The sequence below is a fragment of the Macrotis lagotis genome, chromosome 1 (genome assembly GCF_037893015.1).
Source record: "Macrotis lagotis isolate mMagLag1 chromosome 1, bilby.v1.9.chrom.fasta, whole genome shotgun sequence".
Taxonomy (NCBI): Eukaryota; Metazoa; Chordata; class Mammalia; order Peramelemorphia; family Peramelidae; genus Macrotis; species Macrotis lagotis.
Window position 1 is genome coordinate 893,326,801 of NC_133658.1, and position 16,254 is coordinate 893,343,054.

General features: G+C 41.4%; 1 protein-coding gene across 1 annotated transcript in view; it reads left to right on the forward strand.

Annotated features, from left to right (window-relative positions):
- MEGF6 (multiple EGF like domains 6) overlaps positions 1-16,254 on the forward strand; it is a 370,333-nt gene that overhangs the window by 48,254 nt on the left and 305,825 nt on the right. Inside the window, exon 3 of the mRNA XM_074218662.1 lies at positions 8,211-8,320. Coding sequence (XP_074074763.1) covers positions 8,211-8,320 — 110 coding nt within the window. The remainder of the gene's footprint in view (positions 1-8,210; positions 8,321-16,254) is intronic.

The following is a 16,254-nucleotide window of genomic DNA, read 5'->3' on the forward strand; positions in this document are numbered from 1 at the left end:
CTTCTCTCTCTCTCTCCCCCATTCTTCCTCTCCCCCCCTCTCTGTGTCTGTGTCTGTCTCTGTTTTCAAATAGAATCCTGTAAACTCCACACACACACACACACACACACACACACACACACACACACAGTACAACTTGCTATTCAGGGAGGTCCATTATGTCATCAGTAAGTTTGGATCGGATATCAAGCACGTACTTGATGTCTACATAACCTTGCCAATATTTCAAGGCCCTATGACTTCATGGGTATGAGTCTGTCCTGAGAGGTAATATAGTAGACAGATTCATCCCAGCCACATTATCTAACCCATTCCCTAAAAATTAATTGGTACTTCACTCTATGCAGGAAGTATTCATCCAGCTTTTCAATCAATCTTTAAGGTCTGGCTGTGGGTGGGGCACTGTGGTACCTACTGAGTATGCAAAGACAGAAAGGAAACAGCTTGTCCCCTAAAGGGGACTATTAACTAAACATGTATTGATCTGCAAATTCTATCTATCTGTCTTTCTGTCTGTCTATCTATCTATCTATGTCATTTTTTTTTGCTTGAAGACTTGAAATGAGGAGAAATCTAACTACTTACAACCTCCTGTAGACCAGACTTCTTTTGGGAAAAGCTAATTGTTGGGAAGTTTGATTTTTTTTCCCTCAGAGTGTAAGCCCAAATTTGCACCTTTGCTGCCTCCTCTCTTATTCTAGGTTCTATTCTTTGTGTCATGTCTCAGTAGGGCAAAGTTCATCCCTCCACCATGAGTTAACCCTTCAAATTCTAGAAGACTGTAAATATCCCCAACCCCATTCAACTGATCCTTTGTAATAAGGAGGCAAAGGATGAACCTGAAATAGGCCCTGCCCTCAAAGAGTTCACATTCTATTCATCGTCATGAGGTAATGGGATTCCTAGGTAGAACTGGAAAAGGACCTCTGAGACCATTTATCCAACCTCCTTATTTTATAGATGAGGAGACTGAGGCCCTGGGAGGAAAAGTGACTAGTCACAATCACAAAGGTAATAACAGAGGAAATATTTGAACCCTTTAGATAACAAATTCTCTGTCCATTTCTTATCCTGTTCTCAAAGATTTTCTAGCTCGATAGAATTGGTCAGAACTTTCAGAGCCACGATAAATGACCAGAGGTGGGCTTTAGAGGGATAGGTTTATGGCTGTGGGAAGGATCTTTGACTGCAGCCTCATCTTGGTAAATTTCCATTGAGTTGAATTGATATGGGAGACATAAATGAGATGATCTGTACCTCCAAATTACTTACATTCTGGGGGAGGTGAAGAAATAAAATTAATACATATACCCAGAGTCTGAATCACAGAAAATACTTATAATGCTTGCATAAGTGATAGGAATTGTTTAAAGAGCAGCATAAGATCATCTGAATTTGAAAGCTATGATAGATACTGACTGAGTACTTTTTGAGTACTTTCATTGAAGGATTGCAGTGATAATGGAAGAGGTGGAATTCTTAGGTGATCCTCATAGTATGGGTTGAATTTGGTTAGATAGGGATAAGGGTGAGAGGATGTGGATATTCATCTTGTAGGGGAAGAAACTCAATTTACTATTTTCCAGTTTTTCCAACAATTTTTGTCAAGTAGTGAGTTCTTATCCCAGAAACCAATATCTTTGGGTTTGTCAAACAGAAGATTACTGTAGTCATTTACTACTATTTCTTTTGAACCTATCCTATTTCCTTTTTTAAAAAAAAATTGCAAGGCAACGAATAGGGTTAAGTGACTTGCCCAAGATTACACAGCTAAGCAAATATTAAGTGACTGAGGTCACATTTGAACTCAGGTCCTCCTGACTCTAGGACCAGTGCTCTATCTACTGTGCCACCTAGCTGCCCCCATTACTCTATTTCTTAAACAGTACCAGACATTTTTGATGACTGCTCATTTATAGTATAGTTTTAGATATTATAGATCTAGACCACCTTTCTTTACATTTTTTAATCAGTTCTCTTGATATTCTTGACCTTATGTTGCTCCAGATGAATTTTGTTACAATTTTTTCTACCACTGAAAATAGTTATTTTGTTATTTTGATTCATTTGACACTAAATGACCAATTTAATTTGGGTAAAATTGTCATTTTTATTATATTAGCTTGACCTAACCATGAGCAAATGACATTTTCCCAATTGTTTTGGGCTGACTTTATCTGGGTGAAAAGTGTTTTGTAATTGTGTTCATACAGTTTCTGGGTATGTCTTGGAGCTGATTCCCAAGTATATTATGTTGTCCTCAGTTACTCTAAATGGAATTTTTCTTTCTATCTCTTGCCCTTGGGCTTTGTTGTTCATATATAGAAATGCTGATGATTTATGTGAATTTATTTTATATCCTGGTACTTTGCTGAATTTGTTAATTGTTTCAAGGAGTATTTTAGATGATTTTTTCAGGTATTGACTTTCATCTTAAAGCCTATAGAGATAAAAACCTGAATAGCTTTGTAGATCCCATGATCAAAGGCAGCTATTTTTTAGTGAAAGAAGGTCATATTGCTTCAAGGATAGATCTTAGTAGGTCTGAAGACCCTGGGATTAAGAAGTTCAAAAGATTTTAACAATTCTTTGTAGGCTTTAGAGTAGCAGAGAAGTACAGGAGAGAAGACAGACTCAGAAGAGACATAATCTTACCTAGTGATGGATGGTACATTGTGCTACACTGTGCCACTGTGCCAGGCCTGTTATACTGTTATATGTCTTGAACATACAGAATTCTCTCATTTGATTTTTACTCATTCTTCATCCATGCATGCAGTGGTTGGAAGATTGAGGTCCAAAGTTTATGGAATGGACAATAATGCTTTGAATATTACTTCTTTAGCCTACTACTTAGAAAATGCTATGAAGTGATTATTCCTTCTCTCTTTGTTTATTAAATGTTTCATGTTTGAGTTGATATCACTGTGACTAATTTGGGGGGACTCAAAAGCTATAACAATGATGATAGATGTGCCTTTCTCCTTTCCTGAAAGTTGTGCCTTGAACCAAGAGGGTGGGATGGAGCAACATTATGAGCAACTTGTCTTCTGGAAAAACATCACAAGAATTGTTGGTATTAGTACAGGTTGGGGGTAGAGCTGTTATACAAAGACAAAAAAGGAACAGTCTTTACCCTCAAGTTGCTTGCATTCTGTTGGGAAAGACAAGATACACACACACACACACACACACATATATAATTATTTTTTATTTTGATCTGGACCCATGATTTCTTCTATGCAGGGAATTTCAGAACTTTTACCAGATATGTCAAAATTGTGGCCTGAGCATCCCCAGCCAGATGAAATGTAGTTAGGAAATGGTTAACAAAATAAATAAAAATACACTACAATATTTTTGTGGTTTTCCTAAGTCAATATCAGGCTTCAGGGATCTCTCATTTTTAAATTTGAATCCACTTGTCTAGGCCAATGCTGATCTGCAATATGCTATTTACAAGAGAGTTAAAAGAGCTAGTTCTCTGTACACTCAGAGTTTAGTGACTTGTTTAGAGTCTAGTATGAATCAAAGACGGGACTTAAACTTCAGTCTTTCCTGCAGTTTTCCTGATTCTAAGGTTTACTATCTATGTACCTCCCTGACGCCTTCTGTAAAAAAAATAGATACTCTACAAGATCATTTTGGAAGGAGGCAGGTGTACGGGGTGGGGCTCAGGAAAGGCTTCATGTAGAGGATGCTGTCTGTTCTAATATTTTATGGAAGCTTTGGATTCTCCAAGGCAGCCCATTTCTTAAATGGGTGACATTCTATGTGCAGACGCAGGATGGAATTATGGAATTGGACCCACAAAGACTCCAGTTTTGTTAGACCATGATAGTGTGGGAAAGAGATTAAGGGATCATTAAGGACAGGTTGTTTCATGAATTGAGATTGCTTTTGGAAATTTTAGGTTACTGACTTTATGGGTCTTCTTTCTCAGTCAGAAGAGTGCAAAGGAGAAAGAAAGAATCCTCAGCCCCAAAAAGTTTCCCTTTGCAATGAATAAATAGCCCTGGGCAGGGTTCTGGGGTGGTTTCAGAAGTGTAGGGCAATATTCCAAAGGAAGTCAGACTTCATTGAGCTGAGTGCCAACTTCATGAAACAGCTTTCCATCATCCCCCCAATATTCCACAAGATTTTATGAACACCTACAATTCCATCTCCAGTGGGGCCCACCCCATGTTGCTTGGCACAGGGGCAAATGTTCATGTGGACTGGCTGCTGTCCACCCCTAAGCTTACATTCTAAGTCAGCTTGATCTGTTTACCACTCATGCTTTTGGAATAGTCTAATGTCCTCAACTACTTCCAGACAATTGATTAGGGACAATCTGGAAGAATGGAAGGGTTCCTGGATTTGGCATGGGATATGTGAATTCAAATGGCAGCCCTATTATTTCAGACAGTGTGAATTTGCTTGAAACTTCCTTTCCCTGGGGTCCCATGTCCTGCTTGAGAAAATGAGGAGATAGGAGTTGATGATATCCGTAGTTTCTTAGGTGATCTCTGAGGTCCTTCTGATTTTGGCATTCTACAAATCCAGTGATTCTTGGAACCAAGAATCTCATTATCTCTTCTGGGAAAAGATCCTTTAAAAGGAAAATTCTTTAAGAAAGTTCAGGTGGTACAGAACAGTAGGGAAAACTTTGGATTTGGAATGTAGAGGACCTCAGTTAGAATTTCAGCTCTTGATGACCTTGGGTAGACTGCTTCAGATGTTCTCAACTGTAGAGTCAGGGGGTTCCCTCCCCCTCTAAGTCTATTATTCTATGCTCAAGCTGGAAAATGTGATCAGATGATGCCAGGGATCTCTTTGAGAGTGTGCCAGTCTAATTGAAACAACAACTACCCACCATGGCAAGCTCCTGGGCAGAGTTCCCAGGGATAATACCCCAAAGCCAGTTTTGCAACCCTTGCTGATAATCTTTATGTCCTCTGCTTTCTTTCTCTTCCACTCCTGGGAAGACCTCTCTTGGAGAGAATTGGTTACTTTTATTTCCCTCTGAGCCTTCTGTTTTTACAATGTAGTTGAAGTTACCTTGTAGGAGCTCTTAGAGCATGTTCCTTGCTTGGGAACATATGAAAATATAAGAAAAGAGACAGAAGCATATGAGAAAGTTGAGATAAAGACAGATAGATGAAGATTTTCTAAAGATTTTCTTTCTAGCCAGAACTAGCCCCTCACTTCCCTCCAATCCCCTTCTCCTCCATCCTCCAGGGTCTCCTAATTCTTGTCACATCCTGGCTTTGAAGTTTTAATGAGAAGGGAAGCAGTTCCTTCAACTCATCAATAGAACATAGGACCTTGGAAACCTCAAAGAAAGGGTTTAAAATGGAAATATTTTCTGGAGAGTGGGGAGTCAATGGATTGAGGTGTGGAGAGGAATTTTTCTAAAGCTGTTTGGGAGTTGTGAGGAGGTTGTGTAGGGGTCACTGGGATTTACCATATGGGGCAAAGCAAATCTTAACTAAGAATAGTAACCAAGAGTAACATGTGGTTGTCAATGAGGCTTGGCTCTTGACTTTCCAAACTCAAGTTTCCCTCATCCTTCCTACAAGAATGGAAACTCTTGTATGGAAAAGTAGTGATGAAACTGGCCTGGAGTCACTGTTTTACCTTTGGAAATCACAAGTATTAGAATCTTTGTCTGGAAAAGTGATTTAGACCATTCTTCTGCCTCCAAACTGAAGTGCCCCTTCCCTGTCATAGACACATGGATATCAATTCTGCTCTTTCCCTCCTTAGTAGAGATGTTCTCCAGCTTCCTTCAGTTGCTTATCCTCTGTTCCTTCAAAGACTAGCTCAAGTCCCATCCTTTCCTTGAGATCTTCTCTGAACACACAAATTGCCTTGCCCTCTTCACTTTCTGAACTCTAATAGTCCAAGGGAATCATAGTACCTCAGTATTTCAAATTCTAGAAGACTTTTAGCACAGAGAACACTAAACCTTTGAGCAGAGAATGTCAGAGCTGTGTGGGACCTCAGAAGAATGTCAGCACTTTAGAACAGAGAAATGTCAGAACCAGCAGGGGCCCTAGAACAGGGAAGGTCAGAGTTGGAAATGGTCTTAGGACAAAGAATGTTGGAGCTCAGAGGAGACCTTAGGGATAGAGCATGTCAGAGCTGGTAGGGTCTTTAGAACAGACCATATGAAAGCTGACAGGATCCTTAGAACAGGGAATGTCAGAGAAAAGAGAAAACTTGGAATAGAGAATGTCAGAGCTGGGAAGGTCCTTAGAACAGACCATATGAAAGCTGGCAGGATTTTTAGAATATAGAATGACAGAGCTGGAGGGTCTTAGAACATGGAATGATAGAGCTGGGAAGGCTCTTAGAGCATGGAATATCAGACTCCACCTCTTTTTCTGGGTAGGTGGTATTATTATTTCCATTTTACTATTGAGGAAATGGAGGCCCAGAGAAATGAAGTCAGTTGCTTGGGGTCACACAGGGTGGGAGCCAGGACTTCCTCCCAGGTCTTCTGCCTGCCAGTCCACTCCAGAGTTCTTGCCACACCATGCTGCTCATCTAACCCTTCCCTTGTCTGGGCTCGGACCCTCACTAGTTGCTCGTTGTTATTTCTCATATTGTTTCATTTGTATTATGTCTTCTCAGATAGAATGTAAACTCCCCAAAGCCCAGAATTGTGCCTCATAGGCCTTTCTTATCTCCCACAAGCCTACAGTGGTGTCCAGGTGTTCAACAGAGAACTTGTGTAATTGTCTTCACAAAATCTGTCTTAATTAGGTACCTGGGGGGGTTGGTTCTTTAGTGGAGACTGTCCAGAGAGGTAGGCTTAGCTTCCATCCCTGGGGACTCTTAAATTTCAGGCAGGTTCACAGACCCAGATGGAGAAAGCCATGACTGTGAAGTGAGCTAGCTAAGGCCTTGTTCCATCCAGTATACTGGAGCTAAGATGGGACCCATCTGGCAAGGCTTCCTGTTACAGGTCTCCCAAGCTTCCTCTTGAGGAGGCAAGTTTAGGGAGCAGAAGACTATAGATTTAGAGCTAGAATGATTTCTAGAAACTATCTAGTCCAGCCACAATGAAAAAGAATGGGAGGGTGAACATATCAGACCCTCAGAATGAATAGAAAGGGCATATCCACAATGGATCAAACAATGTAAAAAAATCAAACCTTAACACAAGGAAGTAAACCCCAAATCCAAGTAAATAATGCATTCTGATCAGACAGATAGATGCTCAGTGTATTGTCTACATCCTTGGAGCTGGGGAAGATGCAGCCTAACTCATTATGGAAAGAGTACTGCTGATAAATGACCCACATTCAAATACTAACTCTGCCATGCACTACCAGTTTGATGCTGAGCACACCCCTTAATCTGCCTGGGTTTCAAGTTGTTAATTGAGAAAAAGGAAGGAGATAAATTAGATTAATTCTAAGTAGCCTCCTAGAATGAAATCCACTATCATATGATGCTGAAGACATGATAATATAGGAGAGATGTCTTGCCCAAAGATACACAGAAGAAATAAAAGGCAGAATGGGACTCCTCAGAGATTCAGAACTGGAAAGGATCTTGTCACCATGGAGTCCAGCCCTTTCATATTTTTTTTATTAGTACTTAGATTTATTTAAGGTATGCAGTTTACACACATATTATGGAGCAAAATTGGATTGCAAATACATATACAAATATCATAACTGTAAGGGACTGTTCTGTGTGGGAGTACTGTAAACTTTCATCACCTGGCATCCTCAGGTACCAGAGCCTTGTTTTACTGGTTGATTATAGAGTGCCATGGGAGTGGGAGTGGACCAGGGACTGGGGAGGATATTTAAGCACTTCTATTTGGTTTAGTAAACAGAGATCTGGGAGAACTTGGAGATATTGGAGAATTTTCCATCCTTGTCTCCCACCCCTTCAACATTCACCTGGGTAAGGATAGGCTAGCCGGCAGGAACCTAACACTTCCTGAGCAGCTAGTCTAACAGGAACATAGCACATAACAAGAATTATCAAATAATATAACTGGCAGAAGAGGAAACTGAGACCTGGTTGAGAGATTTGCCAAGGGTCACACATCTAGTAAATGTCAGAGACAGAATTCAAACTCAGGTCTTTCTAGGTCAATACTAGTAGTTTATCCACTCTTCTGCCTCTTTGCCCTTTGAATAATATAGAAGGTAATATTTCTTTCCCTTCTCCCTCATTAACTTTCTCCCTCTGCTTCTTTTTTTCAGGACTGCTTATTACACAGACTATCGGCAGGTATACACCATGGAGTACCAGACAGTCTATAAGTGCTGCCCAGGATGGTACCAGCTTAGTAATGACGAGGGCTGCCTTTACCGTAAGTCCCCCAGCCCCTGCTGCCTGCCCTGGGATCTGGATCTTATTACCCCTTCCCCTCATTCTCCATCGTATCCCCCATCCCCTCCACCTCACAGCTACAGCAGACACTATAAATCTCCATCTCATAAAAGGGAGTTTCTATTGGGGGGAAACATTCTCTCCAGTCCCTCCAGACATGGTCAGATTATTTTTTTTTCCCTGGGCTTTATAGAACTTCCTTACTCAAACATGAAAAGATTTCCAGGGTCTGTTCACTTGTAGACTCAGTTTGCCAAAAACTATTAAAAATAAAATAATAAAACACAGGAGTAAAAGAAAAAAAATCCCATAAATTCCCCAAACACCCGTCACTGGCAAAAGTTGTGGAAAGAGTAAGCTGGGCTCTGATCAGAGCTGTCACCATGTAGAACATGACTTGTTGGCTGTGAATGGAAGGTACTCTGCCCACAGGATTCCACCTTGGCCAAAAGACTCGCTCATTCCTGTTTTCCCTCATTTTCTTCACATCTTTCAGATAGCACTGGGACTGTGGCCTCCCTGGCCTGGGCAACCTGTTATGGCAGATTGTGTCTGGCAAACTTGGACCAGAAGTAGTCCCCAACTCATCAGAGTGGGTCTCTGCCTTGGTCTTGCTCCCTGAACCCAGGTTTCCAGTTGATTTTTGGAGTTTGCTCCATTTTCCTTAAGTAATCCTTAAAGTTAGAATAGGATGGTGCAATCAACTCTCCATGATGCCATCAGATTATTCCAAAAGGGGTGAAGAAAAATACTCTAAAGGTCCTTCCTTAATTTTTTTGGGGCTAAATTCTCCAGAAAGGTTATTGCCAGGAACTTCCCAAAAGGCAGTTCAATGGAGTGGTAAAGAATGAAGGATCTGGGTTCAAATTCCACTCTATCTGTATGACCTTAGGAAGAAAAGGAAAAAGGAAAGATGCAAATATTAAGTGTCTCCTGTGTGGCAGACTCTCTGCTAAACATTTTACAAATTTATCATCTGTTCTCTACAGCAACCCTGGGAAGTAAGGGCTCCTCACTTTACAGGTTTAGAAAACTGAGAAAGAGAGATTTGTAACTTGCCCAGAGTCACAAAGACTAGTAAGGGTATAAAGGCCAGGTCTTCCTAATTCCAGGCCCTTTATTCTATCCACTGTGTCACCTAGCTGCCTCCCTAGGAAGGAAGGAAGGGACCTTACAGGTCCTCTTTTTTATTATTAGATGAAGAGGCTACTCTGTGGCTCCACAGAGCATAGTCAAGGAAATTGGGAAGACTCAACTTCGTGAGTACAAATTTGGCCTCAGACCTGTTCTAGCTGTGTGACCCTGGGCAAGTCACTTCACCCCGTTCACCTCAGTTTCTTCATTGGAAAAATGAACTGAGAAATGACAAATACTCCAGGATCATGAAAAGTCAGATAAGGCCGAAACAACCCTCACTAAACACTAAGAACAAGAAGACAAATGACAATCCTTGTCCTCCAGGAGCTTACAATCTAATTGAGCAGACAATAAGTAAACAAATATTAGAAACAAGCTCAGGATAGGAAAAATAGAAAATAATCATCAGAAGGAAGATACCAGACTTAAGAAAGATTGGGAAAGGCTTCTTGGAGAATGTGGGACTTGAAGGAAATGAGGGAAACTGGGAAACAGAGATGAGGAGCGAGACCAGTCCAGGCCTGGGAGAAGCAACTAAAAATACCCAGAGGAGCAGCTAGGTGGCGTAGTGGATAAAGCACCAGCCCTGGAACCAGGAGTACCTGGGTTCAAATCTGGTCTCAGACACTTAATAATTACCTAGCTGTGTGGCCTTGGGCAAGGCACTTAACCCCATTTGCCTTGCAAAAATCTAAAAAAAAAATGCCCAGAATTGGTATTGTGCTAGGACCATCCAGGAGGCTGTGAAAGGAAGATGGGCACCACAACTTCTGGTTAATGGAGGATCTCTTTCAGATCATGGACTGGGGTGTATGTAGGAAACTGGAACATACTATTGCTTATTTGAATCTACTCTTATCCTTGGAAAAGCACCAAAAAAAAATGCAAGTCTCCTCACTTCCCATCTTTATTCAAGTTCTCTGGACATTTGTCCATCTTTTGCGGGTAAACAGTATAATTAAAGACTTAAATGACACCAATAGTGAATATATGCATTAATGGCTTATCTGTAAACGGCAGACAAAGCTGTACAGACACGATTCCTGCCCCTTGGGAGTTTGTAGTCTCCACCTGGCCCTGATTCATGATTTCCTTCTCCCTGGCCTCCTGGAATCTTCCTCCTGTGACTGATGTCTGAATTTAAAACAATCTCACTGCTATCAGGGACCTCAGAGGCCTTCTGGGCTAATTCACATCTCAGACACACTCTCTTCTAGTGTATCCTGACCAGTGGTCATTATGCCTCCTCCTAAAGATCTCTATTCCTGGTAATTAAGCAATTATTAAGTGACTGTTGTATGACAGGCTAGACAAAGATAGAAGAAAAGTTAACATCTGCCTTCAGAGAATTGACATTCTATTACTGAGACAACATATGTGCTCTAAAATATATGCAAAATAAATTTGAGTTGATTTTTGTTGGGGAGATGCTAGCATGGGATGGATCTGAAAAGGCCCCATGGAGGAACTGTGATTTGAAAGAAGCTTGGTTTTCTAAAAGGGCAGAGGTGAGGAGGGAGGGCATTCCAGACATGGGTGGGATGGTTGGTACAAAGACACAGAAATGAAGTGGTGGGTATATGGAAGAACAGGCAGGACAATCTAGGAAGAATGTAGCATGCAAGAAAGAGGGGATTGGGGTGGCTAGGTGGCACAGTGGATAGAACACCGGCCCTGGAGTCAGGAAGACCTGAGTTCAAATGTGACCTCAGACTTAATAATTACCTAGCTGTGTAGCCTTGAGTAAGCCACTTAACCCCATTGCCTTGCAAAAAACTTTAAAAAAAAGAAAGAGGGGTTAAGCCAGGTGAGAAAAAAAGACTGGACTTTAGGACATTAACCACCAAAAATAAGTTTAAAAACTTTTTGAGGAAACAGAGAAGCATCAGAATTTATTGAGCAGTGATTGGTGAGGTCAGAACTTTGCTTCTGGAGTATTATTTTGGCCCCCGTGTGTGGGATGGAATAGAAAGGAGGTCAATGTAATAATCTGTGTGAAAGACAAAAAGGGAAACTGAGGCAGACATGCGAACTGTGTTATGGGGAAGCTGAAAAAGAGGGAAGGGCCTCACTCATGCATGGAAAACTGACTACCTCTCATTTCCTTTTTGGACACCTCTGATTGTTAGGGAGTTCTTCCTGATAGTGGACCTCACTTCTACCCATAGTTAGTTCGATTCTAGGGGCTCAAGCAGCACAAAACCGATCCCTCTTCCACAAGGTAGCCCTTTGGATAACTGAGGATAGCTGTCCTGCCTTGCCTGTATTTTTCTTCTCCAAGCTAACCATCCTCAGCTGCTTCAACTGGTCCTTATGTATCACTGAAGCCTTTCCCCATCTGTGAGTATTTTCCAGTTTGCCAGGGTCTTTATTAAAATCTGGCACCTGGAACTGAACACAACTATCATCTGCCTGGGTTAGAGGACAGATATACCATCCTCTCTCTCTCTCTCCTTTTGAACATTATGTCTGTTTTAATTCAACCTACAATTCCATGGATTTCTTTGGTCACCCTTTTGTAGTTTTGACTTATATTGAACTGGCTGCTACCACCTGAATAGCCAGACCTCTCTTGTATTGTCCTTCAAAGTTGGGAGAAAGTTTGAGTTAAGCTTTGGAGTAAAAAAAACAAAACCTGGTTATGCTCCTTACTACTTGGGTGACCTTAATTGAATCACTTAATCCCTGAGCCTCATTTTACTTATTGTTTTAGATGAGAAATTTGGGCTAAATGACCTTCCCATATATATATATATATATATATAATTTATTTTTTTATTTACAATATAGAAAATTTTATTCTTAAATCAAGGTCAAAACAGTACATACACATGAAATACAAGGACCCAGTCCTTCTTGAATATGGTATTTCTTACTCAGAAACAGCCTTGTAGGGACAAAACCAGGAAGTAGGAGTTAGTGATGAAATAGGCTATGAAGCTATTTTTTCCAAAATTAAAAAATAACTTTTTTCACATTACCTTCATTTTCAAATGTATCCCTCCTTTTCCCCCTACCCAAAGAGTTGTCTTTGCACAGGGAAGAGACAAGATGGCCCACTTGCTGGGAATGCTGTTGACTACTCTTTAGAACTATTTTCCAACTCAGATTCTTTGATATCTAATATTTTGTCAGTCTCTTGTCTTCAGTTTCTTTATATATCAAATGGAGATAATCAATCTGGTATGGTCCATAGGGCACTGGGAAATCTAGGTTCAAATCCTACTTTATACCCTTAAAATCTGTGTGACCTTGGTCAAATCATTTGACATCTATGGGTCTCGGTTTCCTTAACTCAACCATTCCTTAATGGCTTTTATGGCCTCCTCTAGCTTTAAATCTATGATCCTATGATTTTGTCTCCTTCATATTATGTGAATATTTTATTTATGTAATAGAATATAGCATGAGTTTTAGAGGTGTGGCTAGTGGGGTTCCAATACCTCTTCTCATAGGTGGAGGTAGACTCTTGAGTTTCTTTTTGAGGTTTCTTTCCCCTGTTTACATGGAGAAGAGTGGAAGTTTGGTTGGGTCCAGGGGAAGGATCTGGGGAAGATGGTACCAGCATCTTGCCACATTTAAGAAATCAGCATATATGTCCATGGGATCATTTCCCTGCTGAGCCAATTGAATGGTAGGCCAGCCCGTGAAATTAATGACTCCACATTATGTAAAGTGAGCTTGGGCAGGGAGTAAAGATAACTAGAAGCCTGGGAATTATTCACTCAGCTTTTACCAAGCCTTGCTCCTATGCCCTGGAAGAAATGGCCAGGCCAGCTGGATGGAAGTCTCCCAATTCTGGATAATTTCGTGGTTAGAAATTGATGGCTTAGCTCATTTTTTAATTAGAATTAGGAAATGTGACACATAAAGGGGAGGGTTATAGCTGTGACAGTCAGGGCTGTACATAAAGAAGACAATGACCCTAACCCAGGAATTGCCAGTTGGCATTTCCTCTTGGAGAAATTCAAGGGTGTTTGGGTTTTTTCCTAACCTGATACTGGTGATCCTTGGCCTCGGTGACTGGTGCTAAGACCTGGGATCCAGTTCGCCCAGGGAAGTATCCTTCTCTTTCACTCATTGCCTGGACTCATACTAGAAAAATGGACTTAAGTGTCTTCTTTTCTTCTTTGGTTCTTATTTGTCAGATGGAAGATAGAGGATCCCTCCATGCAAGAGGTAACTTGTGGACATGGTGGAGGTGGTGGGGGTGGTGATGGTGGTGGTGAGGGACATTGAACACATCCAAGGAAATTAGCAGTTATCTTCTTGTCTCAATTCTTTTGGGGGTAACTTGGGGTGATGAAGAGGAGGCAGAAAAAAGCTGGAGCAATTGCTTTCCAATAAAGGAAATAATTCTGTCTAGGCAGGGAAAAAACAGAGGTAAGAGAATTCTTCAGTCATCAGGCCAAGGGAGCTGCCACAGGAAGATGAATCTTTAGCAGAGTGCTGACTAGCTTTTGTCCATCTTTGCAGAAATGATGAGGGTGGGCTTAGTGAATGGCTGGGGAAACCATTCCCAGACAGCCCAAGCCTTTTCTGCAGAGGGAAGTCCCAGGGGCCCCTGCAAACAAAGCTTAGTGCATAGTTTGGCCTCCCCAATGGCCCATTGCTGATGAGCTTTGAGAACGGGTGCTTTCCCCCTTTATTCTGCTTGGATCTTGGTGCCCCTAATACTTCCTCTGTTGTTTTTTTTTGCTTAGGGTGTCTGAGAGGGAACAAAAGGGGTCGTGTTTAGTTGGGGGAGGAATGGGGATGGGGAAGAGCAGACATCAAAGCCTGTCATTTCCGTTCGGTGGCCAGGGATTCCAGAGTTCGGCCAAAGGTGGATCAAATAACCAGCTCAAAATAAAAAATTTGGGTTCAACTGGGGGGAGGTGAGAAAGGGAGGGATGTGGTTGGGGGGAGGGAAAGGAAGTATTTATATCTAAGAAGGCCAGGATTCTTCTTGGTGAAAGGTAACCTAGGATAACAGTATCTTCCGTGTGACATCCCATTTCCTGTCTCTGAGCCCATGCCCACCTATAGTGGGAATGTGTTTCAGTCTTACTTGTGTCTCTTAAAAGCCCCTAGCTTTCTTCAGTACTCAGGGCAAGGATCACCCCCATGTGAAGCCTTTCTGACAGATGAGATGCTGGTAAATGTTTAACTACTGGCTTCATTTTCCAACTTTCAAAGGTATTCAGATATACTTTTAAATTTAACCTGCATCGTTAACATTTTCTCCATCATTTTCTAGTGGTTGGTTGGGCATACTTGGGTACGAGGAATTGAAATTTGAGAGATCTGGCCTCCAATCCCAGCTCAGACACATTCATGGAGCTGTGGGAAAATTGGTCTAGACCTCTATCCATTCTCTCATACTGCTTTGTTGAGGAAATGTGTGGTAGCTCACATTATTAAGAGTAATTTGGGGGCTGTTGGACTCTACAGGGGGCCATGGAAGATGCCATCCCAGAACTTGCAATCTTAGCTGTCTCTATGTTTGGCCAACCCTGAGTGGCATCATATCTCTGAACAACATCCGTACTATGAATTTGTGGGTAAACTTTATCTAGCCTGTGAACATCCCTCCAGGACAGATTTGTTAGCCCCAGCTGCCCCAGAAAGAAGAAAAGGGTACAGAAGGAAAATTAGAAGAGCTCATAGGTACAGAATCACTACCATGATGTTAAATTCCTTAGCAAAAGCAAAGGAAGCCTGTTGCCTTGTTGGAAGAAAGTGGGTTTGTTGGGGTGGCTAGGTGGCATAGTGGATAAAGCACCAGCCCTGGAGTCGGGAGTACCTGGGTTCAAATAATTACCTAGCTGTGTGGCCTTGGGCAAGCCATTTAACCCCATTTGCCTTGCAAAAAAAACCCTAAAAAAATATAAAGAAAGTGCTTTTGTGAAGTTTTATCTTTGATCTGGATGGGCAACTTGATAGCACAGTGGATAGAATACCAGGTCTAAAATCAGTAAGACCTGAATTCAGCAGCCTTTGTATTCAGGTCATCTGGCTCAAGGCCTAGAACCTTTATTGCCTTGTAGTCTGGGAGTGTTTTGATTTCTAGATGCAAGAGTTTTGTCTTTGACTGTCTAGTCTAACCCATATTTGAAAAAGAATCTCTACTTAACAAGAGGTTGTTTGGCCTTTGCTGAAGGCCTCTTGTGAGGCAGCTCCTTCTCTTTGAGATAACTCAAGTTCTTAGGAAATCCTTCTTGCCATCGAACCTTAGTCTTCCTCTTTTCCATGTGTCTGCCATTATTGGACCTAAGCAGAACATGTCTGTGCCCCCTGCCCCCCACTTTCCTTCCATAGGACACTTTCATATACCTAAAGACAGCTGTGTTTAGTTTTTTGCTGGATCACATCTGGAGTGAGTGGGGAGGGCAGGACCACGTCTGAGAGTCTCCATGTATATTTCCTGGACCTGATGCTTGGCTCCTTCCATTGGCCTTTCATTAAGATTTTGGTTTCAGCTCAAGGTTGGCTCACAAAAACTTTCTCATTCCAAAAAAGCTATTTGGTCATATTCCCTGAACCTATACACTTGTTTGTCTTTGTTGCATATGTGAACAAAGTGATTATTTGAGAAACTAATGAAAAATTCCTATCAAGATCTCTTTGGGACTCCATTTCTAATAGACTAGAATAGGGGTTCTTTTTTTTTTGAGGCACTTGGGGTTAAATGACTTGCTTAGGCTCACACAGTTGGTATCAAGTGTTTGAGGTTGCATTTGAACTCAGATCCTCCTGACTTCAGGACTGATGATCTACCTAATGTGCCACCTAGCT